This window comes from Rhinoderma darwinii, chromosome 8 (genome assembly GCF_050947455.1).
Source record: "Rhinoderma darwinii isolate aRhiDar2 chromosome 8, aRhiDar2.hap1, whole genome shotgun sequence".
Lineage (NCBI taxonomy): Eukaryota > Metazoa > Chordata > Amphibia > Anura > Rhinodermatidae > Rhinoderma > Rhinoderma darwinii.
In genome coordinates, this window is record NC_134694.1 from 99,894,948 (window position 1) to 99,914,369 (window position 19,422).

The window sequence follows — 19,422 nt, forward strand, 5'->3', positions numbered from 1 at the left end:
ACATAATTTGTTCTTGGACTTCGTATCTCCTGACCACATTTTGAGCCATAATGCTCTTCTAGCAGCATTTGAGAGAGCCCCATTCCTGGCAGCAAATCTAATAGATTCCGCTGAAGCGTCTACCAAGAATCCAGTTGCCATCTTTAGTAAGGGTAGAGATTCTAATAGATCTTGTCGTGATGTCTTCATCATCAAATGGGTCTCCAGCTGGTTTAACCATATAAACATTGCTCTTGCTACTGATGTGGCCGCGATATTAGTCGAGATCAAAGCAGAGGAAGATTCCCACGCTCTTTTCAGTAGTCCGTCTCCTTTCGGTCCATGGCGTCCTTCAACTGCGAGGAATCTTCAAATGGAATTGCGGTTTTTTTAGCAACCCTGGCTACTGGGACATCTACTTTTGGGATCTCATCCCAAGGTTTAGTGTCTTCTGGATCAAAGAGAAGTCTGTTTTTAAAATCTCTTGAAATGAAGAGCCTTTTTTCTGAATCTTCCCATTCAGTTGTCACCATTCTTTTGAGATTTTCGTTTACCGGAAAAACCTTTTTGTTTTCTTTTCCGTTAGAACTCCAAACATCTCATCCTGGATGGTATGTGGTTGGTCTTCTTCGGGAATATCCATGGTTTCCCGTATTGCCTGAATTAAGGTATCAGACATCTCGGAAGAGAAGACATTTTTTTTCTCTTGAGTGGAAGAAGTTGAAGGCAAGAGTTCCTCTCCTTCTAACTCACCCTCCGATAGGTAATAACACTCCTGCTCCGAGTCAGACCCCTGAGAGGGAGGACAATATTTTTGATCCACTTCCATCCGTGGTCTTTTTGTCCGGGAGTGAGAGGGAGTTTCTTGAGGAGGGGCGAGGGAGGCTACTGACTGACTCACTTCTTCACGAAGCATAGCCCTAAGTTCAGACATGAACGTTGGTTGTTCCTCTTTTAGTATTTTTGCAATACAATCCTGACACAATTGTTTCCTATGTGACTCTGGCAATTTTTTTGCACAAGTCGCACATTTTTTAACCTTCTTTTTATCAGTTTGTCTCTGAGAGGAATCTTTATCCTAGAGAAAACAGAAGGTAGGTAAAGTAAGGTATGCATACATAAGGAGTCATAACCCTTACCCCAAGGGTGAAACTCACGTGACCCTGGGACATATCTGGAGTTCCGTCAGGACGAGGAAGTTCCATACCGCGACAGGTAACAGGCAATGCAATATGCAATCCACAAAAATAATCCAAGTTAGAGTTATCAGCTCTAACTACATACCTGTGCGTGTCCCTTTAAATGCGGGCGTTTTGAATTTCCCGCCTTCCAAGATGGCCACGGACCGGAAGTAGCCAGACATCATTTCCGGTCGGCTATTCGTTGATTCCTTTAGAGTGCAGCCGCCATAACCGGCGACTGAGGCTTGCTATGCGGCGCAGCGAGGATCCCTGCCGATGCGTCCAAACTTATGGAGCTGCCGGTCCCCGCCTGGTCCGCGGCCAGGCCGAAGCCTGCTTGGGAATCCCCAGCCCCCACACACTACCCGAACCCTGCCTAGGATTCCTCCGGTAGGTGTATTAGGGTGGGAGCTAAGGGACCTCTCGTTCGAGGGGTGTTAGCCTGGGCTTTAGGGGGAAGAGAAGGGGGAGTGCACGGACCCCCCAATCTTGCCCCCTGCCCGAGTTTTTTCCTGCAGTAACACAGGAGCGACGTCTCTCTGCTCCTGACCCTGTGGGGACAGGAAGAACACTGGCAAGTGGGTGGTGGGAGGGGCCTTTTAACCTCTCTGTCTTCCTGTCCCTACAGAGGTCAATAGGGCAACCTCCTGTGGTGCTGTCATGAGGGATGTACTGGAAATGTTCATTAATATTTTAGGTACTTTACAAGAAATATTATGAAACTTTAAAAGCAACAATTCTCAATTTGTGTTCTATTAGCAGTAGAATTGATGTGAAAAGAACAGGGCAGCTGGGGAAATGTCCCTATCCCCTGAAGTCCTTTAGAATTTTCACAGGGAGTGTGCGACGGCACGTTCAGTTATTCTAAATCTGCCACCTTAAAGGTACACTGAGCAAAACGGATACACATTAGTGCAGATTCAGTGGGTGATGGGGGGGGTGCATGACACAGGGATTCTCTCTTCGGTTCTCTCTGAATCCCTGTATCATGCACAGCCCCCTCAGGCCCTGCATTAGGCATAACACATGGTGTCAGTTTAGCGCAGTATTCCTTTAAGACACACACACCCAGCTGTAAGTTCTAGCTGCTGTGTTGATCCCCTAAGCAGACAGCTTGTACTTTCAATGTAAATAACTGCGTATACCAGATGGGAGGATGTGCAGTTATCTGCACCTGCAAATCATTACAGCGGGCCTCGCTGGACTGTCAGGGGGCAAGCGGCCCCAAGTCCCATGGTTCCACTTGACAGGGGAAGGCTAAATGAGAGGTCCAAGGTTCCAGGAGAACACTGGTTCCTCACACCCGTACTCCTCCTTTCAGATAATACTCAAGTCCTGGCAGCCAGACTTCACGAAGGAAAAAATAAAGACGACTCATCCTTTCCAAACAAATAGTATTTCAGGTTTCTAGCAGCTGCTGGTTCTGAGTGTGGCCCGTCTGTCACTGGCGGGTATTTCAGAGAAATACTAGACAATTAGAAGCTTATTTCAGCTGTACTCTTGCGCAACCGGAGGCTTTAAAAACAAGAAAACATCTGTTTCACAGTTGCAGAGGAGCAATTTGTCCATTCGAGCTGCCAATGCGAGTTTATTTGCGTGGAAATTCATTTCAGACTCGTACAATCAGCAGTCCCTTTTTTTATTATAAATTTTGACTAAAAAGAATGAAAGAGTGGGAGGAGAGCTATAAATTCCAGCAAAGTTACTGTGAGATTTATGGCATTGTTCCTGGCTGCCGCAACCCCCATGTAATTAGTGGCGTGAAGTCATGGAAAATATTAAGGAATGAGCCAATACAAGCAGTGAGAAAATCCAAGTCTTCAGCCATCATTCCATATTACAGCTCATACCACACAGCGATAAATGGGATGGCATCTTAAAAGGATACCGTGCCGGGGGTAAAATGGCTCCCCAAAAGGTGCTTGACTACAGTTATCAGACCACGCAACCTAGTGAGGAACAGCTATCAACCTAAACCTACTGATAATCTGCAGACTTCAACCCATTAAATGGCTACAGATACGCTTAGGTAAGTGTTTTGCACAGGTATCTAGACAGGTTATATTCCCTGTGAAAGTGTAGATTGATCAGTGCAAAACAAACCAAGGAGATTAAAGGGGTTTTCCCATCAGACACATTTATGACATATCCACAGGATATATGCCAAATGTCAGAGAGACGCGGACCTAACCTCTGGGATCCGCACCTCTCTCTAGAACCCCGTTCTAGCTTTTTCTGCTCCCTGGCGAGTTACGAAAACAGTGTAGCTGGCGGAGCTACGCTGTTTCCGTAACTCCCATAGTAGCTGTAACCCATTTTTAGATGTCCTATTATTTCATATGGCCTGAGCTAAGAGAGAGGTGTCCTCTGTTGAGGATCCTCATCTTTTGGTCAGAGTAAAGAGCGGTTATAAAGAGTGTTTGTGTAATGCAGGGCAGGTCCTCCAGAATGAGAAACACATTGATTTGAATAGGCACTGTGTAATGCGTAACTGCTCCTGTGGTGGAGCTGCAGGGAAACTGATCAGGGAAACTGCCAGGTTTCCCCAAAGATTAAAGCTGATCACGGGGGGGGGGGGGGGTCCCAGCAGGGGGAAATGGTGTGATCAGCAAAAGCACCCTTCTAACAAATAGGTATTGTGCAAAGCAGAGTACCCCCTTAAAGATAAACCGTAACTTTATTTTAAAAACTTCTGATATGTCTCTATGACACATTAAATGTTCTTTGATCAGTGGGGATCTGGGTGCGGAAACCCACACCAGAACTGAAACAAAGGTGCAGGAGTGCTCAGCTGTGATCAGGCTCATAAAAGTTCCATGTAATCCGTCTTTAACTTAACAAGGAGCGCCGAACACAGCCAAAGATGCAGGGCGCTCAGCTGAACACTCCTGCACCTTAGTTTCAGCTTCAGTGGAGGTCTCCGCACCTGGACCCTCACCTATCAAAACCACTTATATGTCTCTTTGACATAGCAAAAGTTTTTTTCAGAGTACAGTTACTCTTAAGCAGAGCTGAGTGTGCGTATGTGCGTGCGTGCGCGTGCCTGTGTAGCAGAGCTGTGTGTGCGTGTGTCTGTGTAGCAGAGCTGTGTGCGTGCGTGGCACATGTGGCGTATGTACGGGCGCCGCTGATCCTTCATAGCCACTTGTCAGCTGTTTTGAAGAATCAGCGGCAAGCAGCCCCCCCATACACACAGAATTCCCCCTAAACATGCAACTACGCCACACAACCCCACCCACTGTTCTTTTTTACGCAACACGTTTTTTAAAAACGCTTGCGTAAAAAAAATAACGGCTCGCTTACCCAACAGTTTTTTTAAACCGCTTGTGTAAAAATCGCGTTGTATGTACTAGCAGCGCACTTTACCAATTATGTAAATAAAAAGCGTAAGCAAGTGTTTTTTGGCACGTAAAATGCACAAAAAAAGTGTCAAATACACGCCGTGTGAACCGGTCAACTGAAAAATCATTCTCTTCACTTTCATCATTCTAAGAGTATGTTCACACGCAAGGTTTTCAGACGTTTTTCGGGCTGTAAACGTCCCAAAAACGGCTGAAAAATCGGAAGCAGAACGCCTACAAATACTCTGGATTCAATGGGAAATACGGCGTTATGTTCAGACGGGGCGTTTTTTTACGCGGCCGTTTTCCAAAGCCGACACGTAAAAAGACACCCGCCAAAAAGAAGTGCATATCACTTCTTGGGACGTTTTTGGAGCCGCTTTTCATTGACTCTATAGAAAAACAGCTCCAAAAACGGCCGTAAAAAAACAATGCCAAAAACGCGAGTTTGATAAAAAAATGGCTGAAAATCAGGAGCGGTTTTCCCTTTGTTTAGTAAGCTTGTGAACAGAGCCTTAGCCTTTTGGTGTGTCCTATAGCTTCTGCCAGCTGCAGAATCAGACCCAAAATGACAGCTGGACACTGCTTAGCAATTTGAAGACACCTTTTCCTGGCTTGTAGGAGGGGGGGGGGGGGTGAGATTCCCTCCCACATTTACGGCAGCTGTGAGTCAGGTTGCTTTGCCTTATTTACCTTGCTGTAATTCTGGGAAGTGCTCCCTCTGGTGGCCAACATAGGAAAACATGTCAAATTATTATTTCATTTTTAATACTTTCCACCATGTGAAAGAAAAAAAGAAAAAAATACAGCAAGAAACGTAAAAATATAATAGAAATAAGTAACTTACTTTATAAAAAAAAAAAAAGTTTAATTTGCGACACATTCCCTTTAAAGAGGCTCTGTCACCAGATTTTGCAACCCCTATCTGCTATTGCAGCAGATAGGCGCTGCAATGTAGATTACAGTAACGTTTTTATTTTTAAAAAACGAGCATTTTTGGCCAAGTTATGACCATTTTTGTATTTATGCAAATGAGGCTTGCAAAAGTACAACTGGGCGTGTTTAAAGTAAAAGTCCAAGTGGGCGTGTATTATGTGCATACATCGGGGCGTTTTTACTACTTTTACTAGCTGGGCTTTCTGACGAGAAGTATCATCCACTTCTCTTCAGAACGCCCAGCTTCTGGCAGTGCAGACACAGCGTGTTCTCGAGAGATCACGCTGTGTCGTCACTCACAGGTCCTGCATCGTGTCAGACGAGCGAGGACACATCGGCACCAGAGGCTACAGATGATTCTGCAGCAGCATCGGCGTTTGCAGGTAAATCGATGTAGTTACTGACCTGCAAACGCTGATGCTGCTGCAGAATCAACTGTAGCCTCTGGTGCCGACACGATGCAGGACCTGTGAGTGACGTCACAGATCTGCACTGCCAGAAGCTGGGCGTTCTGAAGAGAAGTGGATGATACTTCTCATCAGAACGCCCAGCTAGTAAAAGTAGTAAAAACGCCCCGATGTACCCACATATAACACGCCCAGTTGGACTTTTACTTTTCAACACGCCCAGTTGTACTTTTGCAAGCCTCATTTGCATAAATACAAAAATGGCCATAACTTGGCCAAAAATGCTCGTTTTTTAAAAATAAAAACGTTACTGTAATCTACATTGCAGCGCCTATCTGCTGCAATAGCAGATAGGGGTTGCAAAATCTGGTGAACGAGCCTCTTTAAGGATTAGAAAAATAAATAAATATTTCTTTCAGAAACAGTGCCACTCTTGTCTATGGGAGGTGTCTGGTATTGCAGCACACCCCTTATTCATTTGAATAGGGATGAGCTGCCGGAGTTAGGGTTCTGCTGAGGTGGGGACAGTTACCAGGTCCCTTTTTATGCAGTTCTTCACCAATTAATAAAAAAAGGGGAGCAGAAGACAGCATTTATTTATATATGAATGTAGGTTTTCCCATCTACAGGGCAACCCACTTTGAACAGTAAAATCGCTCTCGGTACCAATGTTCAACATCTTTTTTACTAAATGTATACAACGCTCTACCTGCAGCAGGCTGTCAGATCAGTGCCCAGGGACCCAATTTTAACACATCATATATTATCTATTTAGAAAACTTCCTTTACCTACCGACCTGTGTAAAAGGACTTTAAAGGTGGATTCCAAATGTAGACATTTATGGCATATCCACAGGACATGCCATAAACCTCTGATCGATGCGGGTCCCACCTCTGGAACTTACACCTATAATCAAGAACGGGGTTGTCGCATGGTCTGCAAGCTGCCTATTTCAGACAGGGACTAGTGGAGAGAGGGCTTTGCATGCGTGCAGCTCTCTTCAATCTGTTCAAACGGAGTTACGGAAACAGCCGAGCAAGAGCTGCTCGGCTGTTTCCATAACTCCCATACAACAGAATGGAGAGAGCATCACTCATGCTCGGCCCCCTCTCAAATAGTCCCTGCTTGGGATCGGCAGCTTTCAGAATACACAAAACAGAAGTCTGGTGACCCACATACTAGATATAGGTGCGGGTCCGAGAGCTAGGACCCGCATCTATCAGACATTTATTGGATATATTGTGGATATGCCATAAACGTCTCAGTTGGGAATACCTCTTAAACACCTAAAGTCTACAGTAACATGTCCATCCAGGAGGTAGATCAATATAGATATCTAAACTGGAGAGGACATGGGTGTGTATGTGACATGACTGGTATTTGTGACATCTGGGACAGGTTTCTTACACTCATACATAGGATTTCTTAGAATACTACTAAACCGAAAACACTGAGCACTTGTGAAAGCTGCGGACGGTTGTGCTTCAGTGACTATGAGAAAAATAGAATGCCAGTGCTTAGTCAAGGGGAAGGAAGTGATACCACTTCATAAGGCACTGGGCCGACCTCAGCTACAACAATGAAATGTTTCCAGTGGGTTGTCGGTAAATATATTTCTTTAACCAATAAAGCGCAGGCCATTTGTTTCTGTGAACGTCACATCTCAGAATTTGGGCATTTTATCTGATTTTGACTGGTCTACCTGTTAAACTGATGGGAGGACGTAAAAGTTCCTCAAACACATAAAAGGGATTTTCTGATAAGATTCGGGTGAATTCCAGAAAAGCCCTTTCGACTGCATGCACACGTTATGTAATTTGGTGCAAAAAAATCTGCATCAACGCAGACCTGCAGATAAACGCAGGTAATTCCAAGTTTAAGCCACACTTAATGGTAGGGTTTATTTTTAGGTCGGTCTGTTAAATTGATGTGGAAACAGGTGTGGATTTTATTTTGGTGCATTTTTATTTTTAATTCGGAGACGGAAACGCAATATAAATTAACATGCGGCAGATTTTACAATCCGCATCACAGGTCAATTTCCATGCGAAAAAAATTCTGCAACGTGTAGATAAGACTACGCGAAATCTAGGCTATGATGCGTTTTCATGGTGACGACAAGTGACCACGCCACTACTACTGGTGATAGCTTATATAAATACAACTTTATTCCATTTGCTGACCAGATAATGCTGATGAATTTAGCCGTGTTCATGGTAAAAATTACTTCATATCGATAGTCTATTTGGAAACATGTTTCAGTCTTGATAATTTATGCGGTCGACTACTATGAAGTATCTACAGGACTCTATAGAGGTACCAAGATCTGCAAAGTCTCTGTACTCAAATCTTCAAGTTCAGGTACCTCTTACACTACAGTATTCATAAAGTTTCACTAGAAAAGTAAATAACATACAATAACCTACCAAAAGCTAAAACAATATACATCCAATTTACCTGTTGGGTGCTATCACCATTCACCATGTGAGGCACAAGTGAAACTTCATTCATTAGGGACGTAGCTTCCAATGGAGGAGGCTGGTCGGCCATCATGGCTGAAATGATCATTCATCGACAGATATTCACATCCACCACCTGGAAAGAGAAAAATATTTTAACATTAAGGAGTTTATTAATTTCTAATTTTATTCAGTAATAACTTCTTATGAAGAAACTTATGAAGGATACGTGTAGTAAAAAATGAAATAAACTTAACCGTCTTCCTTATAAAAAAAACAAAAAACACACAATGATTACTTAGCTTAGAATGAGATATTTGGAAAGTCCTGTTAAAGGGGGTATTCCCAGAAACAACAAATATCACCTGTCCTGTGGATAGGGGGTAAGTATTTGATCACAGGCGGCATCTCCACTGGGACCCTCACAGATTACAAGAACAGGTGTCCGGAATCCCCCATTCCACCTCACTGTTTCCCCGGTGGCGAGGAGCATGAATGACCGCCACTCTATTCAATGCCTATTGGGTTGACGGAAACAGCTCAAGAATCGCTCCATCTATAGTCCTCCCCCATGCAGTCAAATAGCGAAGAGGAACGGGGTTCTCAAGACCCAGAGGTAGAACTAAAAATACAAATATGCTTAGGGCTCATGCATACGGCAAAGCCGTATGTATGGACCGTGTTTAAGCGCAAGCAGGTCCCCAGAGATTCTGTATTACGGACCATTAGGCACTCAATGTGTCACTGTATGGTGCCTCTGTAAAACACAACATTCACCAATCCCGTAATACGGCATGAGATGGAGCATTCCACAATTTGTTTCCATATGAATCTGAGAAAAATTAAAAATCTCTATACAGTCAGAGGCACACAATGGTACAGTATGGGCCCAAAGCAGTATGGATCCATACAACACAGATTCGGAATATGGCTGTATACATGGGACCTTAAGTCACCCCCCCTCCTCCAAAACTGATTACCAAAACGACACTTCCAGTATCTGACCGTTATGAATCAAAGAGGGTTAGGTTTATGGGCACAGACTTTGACAAGTCAAGGCTGGGATTAGTGCCGGACTGCACGGAACAAAACTATCTAAGAAACGGGGAACAATGGTAAGGAAGAGTTGGATCAAATATTAATCCAATTTTTTGGCTAGAGATGGGCTTCAAAAGTAACGGTGTGCCAAAGATATATCGTAAAGTACTTATAGTAAATTAAAAAGTGAGAATTGCAAGTACTTGCTTTATCTCTCTATGTATAGATCTATATATGTAGATGTATATACAGTAAACATAATAGGGCTGGGCAATTAATCGAAATTTAGCACAATTAATTGACGTCTTGAGAATTTCGTTTTTGGCAATTATTTAAATTTTATGTTTAAATTGTATCTACATCTTCAGGACGCAGATACAGTTGAACCCAATGGCAGAGCAGGAGACCGTAAGGAGGAGGGCAGTTATAGGGTGCATTATACTGTGAGGAGGGCAGTTATGGGGTGCATTATACTGTGAGGAGGGCAGTTATGGGGTGCATTATACTGTGAGGAGGGCAGTTATGGGGTGCATTATACTGTGAGGAGGGCAGTTATGGGGTGCATTATACTGTGAGGAGGGCAGTTATGGGGTGCATTATACTGTGAGGAGGGCAGTTATGGGGTGCATTATACTGTGAGGAGGGCAGTTATGGGGTGCATTATACTGTGAGGAGGGCAGTTATGGGGTGCATTATACTGTGAGGAGGGCAGTTATTGGGGCGCATTATACTGTGAGGAGGGCAGTTATTGGGGCATTATACTGTGAGGAGGGCAGTTATGGGGTGCATTATACTGTGAGGAGGGCAGTTATTGGGGCATTATACTGTGAGGAGGGCAGTTATGGGGTGCATTATACTGTGAGGAGGGCAGTTATTGGGGCATTATACTGTGTGGAGGGCAGCTATGGAGGGCATTATACTGGGTGGTGGCAGTTATAGGGGCATTATAGTGTGTTGGGGCAGCTATGGGGAATTATACTGTGTGGGAGCAGTGTCGGGGGTATATTATATACAGCAGCCTCAGGGGATAAACATGGATTCAATGGCGTAGAATACAAAAATGTGTGGGCTAAACGATCGTTCAATAATTGTAATCAAGGTTACATGTTCAATTAATCGTGTTTATGATTTAGATCATAATTGCCCAGCCCTAACACATAACTATATCTATCTCTCTATGTATAGATCTACATATGTATAATAAACCGTAAAGTCACAACTAGATCTATCTCTAGCAATCTATATGCGCATTCACATTCTCCACTTAAGAGGATTAACCCAAGTATTTGCATTGAGCATTCTCATGAAAAAATAAAGAACGAGAATGAGATGTCCGGATACAGGAAATTTGTCATGCCATATTACGTTTATCTGGTATCTTTTTTCCAAGTTGGAGAAAACAAAAGACTACTGTGCGCCAGTGAGATTTATTACACTCATTCAGCAATCTGGGATTCAGCGGACCACTGTGGTTCACACCCATTGACGTTTATTGACCTGCATATTCCTCCTGTCAATCGAGTAAAACGCACTTCCTCCCCGGAGTGTTTCAGCCCGGCATTTTTTACCATCAGTTGTTTGCCGTTTCCCTGGAATCTAAGTATCGGTTATAACTCTATAGACAGATCAAATCCAAGTGCAGTGAAAATGAACAACTCTCAACCGGCTCCAAAAGGCCCAAGATCCATCAGATAGAATAAAAGTAATAGTCACGCAAAGTCGTCAGCCCTTCACATATCAATAGTCCCCTTAAGATGAAATCATCCCTCGTACACAGTGGAGCAGAGAGACCGCTGAACAATGAATGTTGTAGCGACAGCCAACGTAATTTCCAAATGATTGACCGGTGAGTAAATTGGGTGTGTGCCAACTTTCTTTATAGGAGGCTGATAAAGTCAGAATATGTCACCGTCTAAGCCGGCATTGCCTCACAGACCCACATCACTTCCTCTGGCTGTGAGAAGAGAGTGCACACAAGTGGACGTAGCACTGCCAGGGTTATTTAAAATACTTCTTGAAGCACAATTCCATGTAAGAAATAAAATTTTCACTTCCCCAGTCATATACATAGCAGCTTTCAAAATTCTGCTGGTTGCCCTTGGAGACAGACATTGGTTTATCTGCCCTTCACTGTCAGTCACGTGACCCAACAGATTAAAGGGATTGTCTGTTTTGGATTCTTTGTCAGATGGGACCCCCGACAATATATGGATGTGGATGTCCCCCACCATTCAGCAGTAATCTGTAGGGGAATCCAGCAGCAAGTATTCAATTCCTCTGCAGGCTAAATGAAGCATAAAGACGGATTTACACTGGCAGATATCGCCCGTGCACCAGTTTTAAATCAAGCGCCGATTGGTCCCTTTAGGGCACGTCCACACGTAACGGATTTACGCAACCAGCAGACAATCAGTTGCAGAAAATCCGCACCATTACATGCGTCTTTTACTGCAGAAAATAGTGCCGATTTTTGCTGCTTTTTTAACATTTTGTTTCTTTTTTTTCAAGGGCTGTGTGATGGTGATGTTTCTTCTGTGATGTCATTTCCACCCCTGTAAGAATTTCTGCAGCGTTTCCGTAGCAAATTACACGGTACATCAGAAAAAAAACGCAGGAGATCAGTCCACTTTCCACAGCAATAACGGACATGATGCGGAACTAAAATTACGCTCCACAGGTGAATTTCTGGACTGAATTTTTCCACAGCGCGTGAATGACATTTGTTAAATCACACCACGACTACTGCATTCCACTGCGTATTCTTCGTCAGCAATTCCGGACGGAAATTACGCAGCGAATCAGTTACGCGTGGACAAGCCCTTAAACGGAGCAATGATCATTTCGTATTGGGACGAACGATCATTAGTTTGATGTCTTGTCCCCATACATTTGCATAATTTTGGGACCAATATCTCCCTGTTTACACAGGAGGACGTGCTGCCGACTAGCGATAATATTTTAGCTGCATAAAAGATGCGATCAGCCGATGAATGAGCGTTTCCCTGTTCATTGGCTGATCGTTGCCCAGCTTACACCGAGCAATGACCAGGAAGGAGTGTTCGTATGCCCGATCTGCCCTGTGTAAAAGGGCGTTTTACTTAGTTCCCATTGATATCAAAGGATATGAATCAGGATATAGCAGCGTAAGATTAGAAGACCGAGTTGCAGTATACAGCATAGGCTGAGAGAAGGGGTTACACGCGTCAGTTAGGGATGTTAAAGGGCATGACACTAAAGTGCTAATGGATCTGTGTAGCAATGATAGTGCACATTTATGGCCACCTAAAATACAAAATTTAGATCAGCCCCTCTCTGACGTATTATTTAGTCACCGAATACTGATGATTAATTTGGTGCAGAAGCTGAATCCTACGTTGTTTGTTCCACAGTCCAATTTCAGGAAGACATTCTATACAGGACGGCTGAACGCTGCCAGTCACAAAGCACGAGGAACTGGGAAAGTCCCTTCTATGTTAAGACAGGAAAAAATGGTTCATATTCAAATTGTTTCATCTAAAATAAACCATTGTGAAAAACGAGACAAGTCACAGAGCATCTGCTGCTCTAGCACCTACCCCAGTGGTTTACATAAACCCAAGAGTTTCCGTCATGGGATTTCTAGGTTGCGGACATCTGGAGAACGGAGGAGAACAGATGCCCGATACCAATATAGAGAGTACACGGCAGAGAAGAGGAGGCTGTTCAGAGGGGGACCAGTCCTGAGACACGGACATATAAACCAACACTTGTCAAAATGACAACTAGCCGATTATTTATGCAGTAGCATTCAATTCAGGAGCGCAATACTAAGTAAGGTGGAGTTATTTTAGATGTTCATACATCGATCGAGAATGGTGGACGCACGCTTAGCCAAGCCTAACTTTCAGAATGCCGACATGTAGATATTGAAGGGGCTGTCTGAGATTTGGGATAAGTGAATGCGGCTGAGCTGCAATACCTGGCACATCCCATAAACAAAAGTGGCGCTGTTTTTTTTTTTTTGGGGAGGTGGGGGGGGGGGGGGGACACAGACCCTTATTTTTCTCTAATCTCTGAGAAAACTCCTAAGAAATTCTCTTTCCTTTTTCACACCACCTGGTGAAAAAAACACATTTAAAAAAAGTGCCTAGAAATCTATAACTCACTGCTGGCAGCCATCTTTCACGCTAGTTTAGACGGTCAAAAGTCAGTAAGTGATGAGGATATCAAAACAAGTGACACATAGGCTCTTTACAGGGGCACGTAGAATATAACACCTACTCCATGTGGTATCCACCGCAAAGCAAGGGCTGAACAGCAGGGAAACTTTGACCCATCCTCTTCTATGAATGAATGGTCTATTCAGCTATTTTTGAGTTATCTTGCTCTCAAAGACGCTGGATTTAAAAATAAAAAATAAATAAATATTATATTTATTACATATACGAGATATATATATATTTAGTTTTTTTTTGTATTTTTTTTTTTTCCTAAAATTGATGACATCTGAAGGAATTAGGACCTGCTCCAATATTGCCATTTTACACACCCGACCCACATCTTCCTCTGCTGCCTTCATATCTGCATTCTGTGGAGGACTCTTCAAGAACCTAATAAAATAGAACTGTGAATAATGAACCTCTCTCACTAATTAAACGCTCAATGAACAGCCCATTCATAACATGAAGATGTGTGCGGCCATTTCCCCTTAGGCACTTCTGATAAATTGCATGAGAAGAGTTTACAGAGACTGTACGAACATTGACTTTATTTTATTCTCCATCGCCATATGAGAAGAGTAATTTAAGCTTTCAGTCTCAGTAGGTGAAGTCACAATCATTGAGTGCTTTATTGGGCAAGGGCACCAAGCAATACGGTAATGGTGGGCGATAAATAGAACTTTTTTTTTTACTTTTTAAAAACAATTTCCATTAGAATTTTTTTTTAACATACATATCTTTTCCGGGCATCCCGTAGCGACAGCTCTACATGATGCCCCTAAATATTCCCCTTTCCACCCTTCTCCTTAGACTCAAGGGCACAAAAAAAAAAAAAGAAATTGGATAAATAAATAAGTGAGCGAATAGGAGTAGAATTGCTAGTAGCCACATATAACCCCGGACCATAAATCCCTCAAGTAAACGAGGTCAGGCAAGGGCTCTTTCTTATACTATGTTCACACTGAGTTTTTTTTAGAGAGTTTTTTGACGCGCCAAAAAACTAGTCAAAAACGGCCAGAAAATGCCTCCCATTGATTTCAATGGAAGGCGGAGGCGTCTTTTTCCCGCGAGCGGTAAAACCGCCTCGCGGGAAAAAGACGCGACATGCCCTATCTTCGGGTGTTTACGCCTGTGACCTCCCATTGACTTCAATGGGAGGCAGAGAATGTGTATTTTGCGGCGTTTTATGCCCGTGGCGCTCAATGGCCACGGGTGAAAACGCAGCGAAAATCGGCATGCAGGGAGAGGAAAATCTGCCTCAAACTTCCAAATGGAATTTTAAGGCAGAAATTCCACCTGCAAAAAAACTCAATGTGAACATAGCCTTAAAGGGGTTATTTCATAAGGAAAACACTTGTTCAAATAGTAGCCAGCCTGGCGATCATATGATCACTGTGGATCCAGACTTTGATAGGGGAAACCGCATCTGGCCATACATTAACCCAGCTGAGTCCGCTGGAAGGGAAATAAAGTACTAAATGCTGGCCATTCTATTAAGTGGCCAATCATGTAATGCCCTTCGGGGTCCGCCAGAGCAGGATCAACTCTGTGATGTCCATATGCTCTAATAGGTACAAACCCTTTAGGACTTAAAGAGGGCCTGTCATTCCTCCTGACAGGTCTATTTTAGTTAATACTTGTATTTCCCATGAAACAACAATTCCGGAACATTTTCTTAGAACACGGTTTTGTGCTGTTCACTTGTTATTACTCCTAGACATGTATGAATAAAATCGACAGCTGGGTGTTACTATTCTTCTTGGGGCAAGTCCCTACACCCTTCTGAGAATGTCAGCAGTGATTGTGTGTCAGACTGTAAGGATATACCCCCAACTGGTAACACCCAGTTGTCTATTTATTTATACGTTTCTATGAGGAATAACAGAGGAACAGCACAGCACAGAAATCCAAGAAAAGATGCTCCAGAATTATTATTTCAAGGGGAATACAAGTATTTACTAAAACAGACATGTCAGGAAAAGTCACAGGTCCATTCGTAGTTCCATGCTTGTACACTAGTGTCAAAGTAGCCTTTGTCGTTGTCTACACTAGGACGTGATTGTGTAGTGGATATTCGTTAAAGAAGCACTCCGGTGTTAATTTTTATTTTCTAAATAGGCAGCTATTGTGACAATATTTAATTCAGTGAGTTTTTAGGTTTTTTTTTAGGTGAAAACTGATGCTTTTCTTCTGTTCCACTGGGTCACAGGACGTGATGCTGGTCCCGTGTGTTTTAGCAATGGGTCACCATCTCACTACCTGACCCATTTCTGGCTGCCTACAATTCTGAGTGCCCGCTTGCTCCTATAGCTTACTGCCTCGGTTGCAACTTTTGTCCTGACCCGGCTTCCAATTGCATACGGATGACAGAGGGATCTTGGGAAAGGTAGAGCAAGTACGATGAGGCCTTATGAAGCAATAAGGAGAGCCTTCGTAGTGAGAAGCAGCGCAAGAAGACGCTTCAAGATGGCTACGGAGTCAGAAATTAAAGAAATGACGTAATGGTAAGGAACTGGAATCAAGGAAAGGAGGTAATAGTTTATACCAGTTTATGATTTATTTTAAAAAAAGACAAAAAAAAACTAGTGCTGCTTTAACTCAACATCAGAAGTAAACATGGGCTAGATTGACATTTCCTGAATAAAGGGATGAGATGTTGTCCCAACCACAACCAATAACCAAGGCATAGTTTCACACTTATCTGTTATGACCCATGAAATAGCTGACGGGACAACCAAAAAGAACTAGTGGTCTATGATGAAGCAGCGACTATATTGCATACAGCTATGGCACCTTTGTAGTGCAGCTGTAGGGTGGGCGAAGGTAAAGCCCCTATTACACTAGCCGATAATCAGCCGAGGCAGCGAGCGCCGATCAATGACAGTTGATCGGCTCTCCTTTGCTCCAGTCACAAGGAGCTACGTATGGGGACGAGCGGTCATTACTACAATTGCTCATCCCCATACAATATGTCGGCAGGACGTCTCCCTGTGTAAAGGGAGATGCGCTGCCAAAGATAATATTTTACTTTAAAACAATACGATCAGAAGATGATCGAGCGTTTGCTGATCAGCGGATCACTGCCCTGTTTACACAGGGCAATTTTCGTCAACTAGCGTTCTATTAACTCTCGTCTGCCCATAACCGGCCACTGTAAAACCCACTTTAATTGTTAAGCCCAAGTGGTTTTGTGCAGAACCGCATCTATATCATGTGTCTATGAAATGTTTTCTGTACAACTAGCACAATTATCTAATCTCAACAGTTCTAATAAACACAAATTAAGGTAAAAGTAATAATCATTGTATTAGCAAATCTACGAGAAAAGATTTTCCCATTGGAACAAACAATTTTTTTTTTCCCCAGCAATAAAATGTAATTAAAAAAACAAAAACAAACACTACCCATGAAAGAGAACAGTGTTGTGTATTTACACTGAAATGTCGTAAACACCAATAAACATCCCATCATAATAAAAACTACACAAGATTTATTTCTAGGGAAAACGCTGAAGAAATGAAATATTCGTTACAGATGTCGTCTCCTATTCCCTGTGAACTTCTGCTCACAAGCCACAGTAATTCTCAAGTCCAAACATGTAGGGATCCATGCAAACCACAAAACAACGAAAGCACATAAACCTCATAATGTCACATACACAAAATAAACCCATAAATATATATACATACATACATACACACACACACACACACACACACACACACACACACACACATTATACATATATATATATATATTACACGCACGCACACACACTTCGTCTGACGCATCCAAACGGTCACCGTCTGACACCGTTGACTTATGGCCTCGTTCACATCTGTCTGAGGCTACGTTAGGTGCCGCCATCGCAGATCTGGCAGAGATTACTGGAGACAGTGTAGAATGCTGCGGTATGGTCTCCGGCAAAACCATGGACACCCTGACGGAAAGCTGACAGAACCCATATAAGTCAATGGGTTCTGTCGGCCGCCGGTGGTATCCACGGCGCAACGTAACCGTTGCTTCCCTTGTTCTGTTTCTCTGACTAAGAACAATGGAATGACAACGCAGGCGTAAACAGAGCTTTAGGGCCTGTTCACATCAGCGTTCGCTTTCCGTTCCGGGGTTCTGTCGGAGGTTTCCGTCAGGTGAACCTAACAACGGAAAGTCACACTGAAACCACAGCTTCCGTTTCCATTGATCTCAATGGTGACAGAAACATTTCTAACGGTTTCCGTTCGTCACCATTCCGGCAGGTTTCCGTTTTAACGACAGAATCAATAGCGGAGTCGACTGCGCTATGGATTCAGTCGGAAAACCGGAAACCTGCCGGAATGGTGACGAACGGAAACCGTTCGAAATGTTTCTGTCACCATTGATATCAATGGTGATGGAAACGGAAGCTGTGGTTTCACTTTCCGTTGCGGGGTTCACCTGACGGAAACCTCAGAAGGAACCCCGGAACGGAAAGCGAACAGTGATGTGAACAGGCCCTTAACTCCTTCGAATTCAAAGCTTTTATTCTGAGATATATTTTAGAGCCATCAAAATTATAATTCCCTTGAACTGCATACCTGAGAAAAAGTACCTTATATTGGACCCGAAGACCATTTTTGAAATGTCGGTTCACCTTTGCTAGAACTACAATAATTGATAAGGGAATTTCTTTATTAGCAATCATCGAATATAATACTATCAGAATAACTCCCATTATCCACAGGAGCATCCCAAAAATAAGCGCCATGCAGCAGACGCAGGTTGCCATAAATTCCAATGAAAGGTTTATATTAGGAAATTGCGGTTTACGCCATTCCCCAACATACTCTGGTAGGTTCCCAACGGATTACATCTTTTGAGAAAACGGGGCTGTCACTCATTTACAGGCTCCATATATTTAGAACAATGTGGTCTCATGTCTGGGAATGATGCCGTTTTTACTGAATGGAAAATCAGATGCAAGGGAAAGATGAAGTCAGGACTGAACAGCCTGCACAGAATTATCACAACCATCAAACGTCTGGAAACAAAGATCCAAACCTGATATCACATTTAAAGTGACTTTTCTTCACATTGCTCACGCCCGAAATAGCCCACCAGTCCTCTTTAAAGGGGTTTTCCAGTCCCTAAAAATTGACCGCCTATCCTCAGGAAGTGAATGGGAGAGAAAGGCTGCAATGCTGTGAATCGCCGCTACAGCCATGTCGAAGATTCACCGTAAGCAAGGGGAAATTAAGGGGAAACCGCGCTCGTGCGAGTGCTGCACCCCCTCCAAAACAGCTAACCGGCGGGGGTCCCGGGAGTCAGACCCAGACCGATCAACTATTGATGGGCTATACGGAGGATAGGCCATCAATTTTTAGGGACTGGAAAACCCCTTTAAGGTTCTGCTTGAAGTGTGAAAGATACCCACCCTTTAAGAGATACTTAGTTCATATTGAACCACAGATTAACTTTAAAGACATGATCATCTCCACATTTCACAGATTTCTAACATTAGCCCTTACATTGATTAGAGAACAGATAATGAAGCCCTACCCCCACCCCATGCCACTCAACGCCTGTGGTCAGGAATCTCCCAGCTATAGTCATTCCTTGAATAACTAAGATCTCAAAGGCTTCAAGGAACTGGATATCCTAAAAATACAGAGATTAGTCAGCACAAAACTAGGATGTACAGAGAGTGTCCTTAAGAGGAACACAATACCATGAGGGTCCGCTCTGTGTGGGGGGGGATGGGCAGCCCACACACACTTATACAGGAAATCCTACAGTACTATTTAAGGTCAAAAATGCAACAAACCCCAGCTGGAACAAGATACTAATTGAAATGAATTGTAGTGACCCTGGAAATCAAAATCAACAAACAAGTCAGTCTTGGTAA

The 19,422-nt window shown here is 43.3% G+C and overlaps 1 protein-coding gene across 2 annotated transcripts in view; it reads right to left on the reverse strand.

The window, feature by feature from the left end:
- LOC142659639 (fibronectin type-III domain-containing protein 3A-like) overlaps nt 1–19,422 on the reverse strand; it is an 88,770-nt gene that overhangs the window by 39,373 nt on the left and 29,975 nt on the right. For both annotated transcript variants that reach the window (XM_075835981.1, XM_075835980.1), the window contains exon 2: nt 8,303–8,440. In XM_075835981.1, coding sequence (XP_075692096.1) covers nt 8,303–8,413 — 111 coding nt within the window. In that variant the 5' untranslated portion in view covers nt 8,414–8,440. The remainder of the gene's footprint in view (nt 1–8,302; nt 8,441–19,422) is intronic.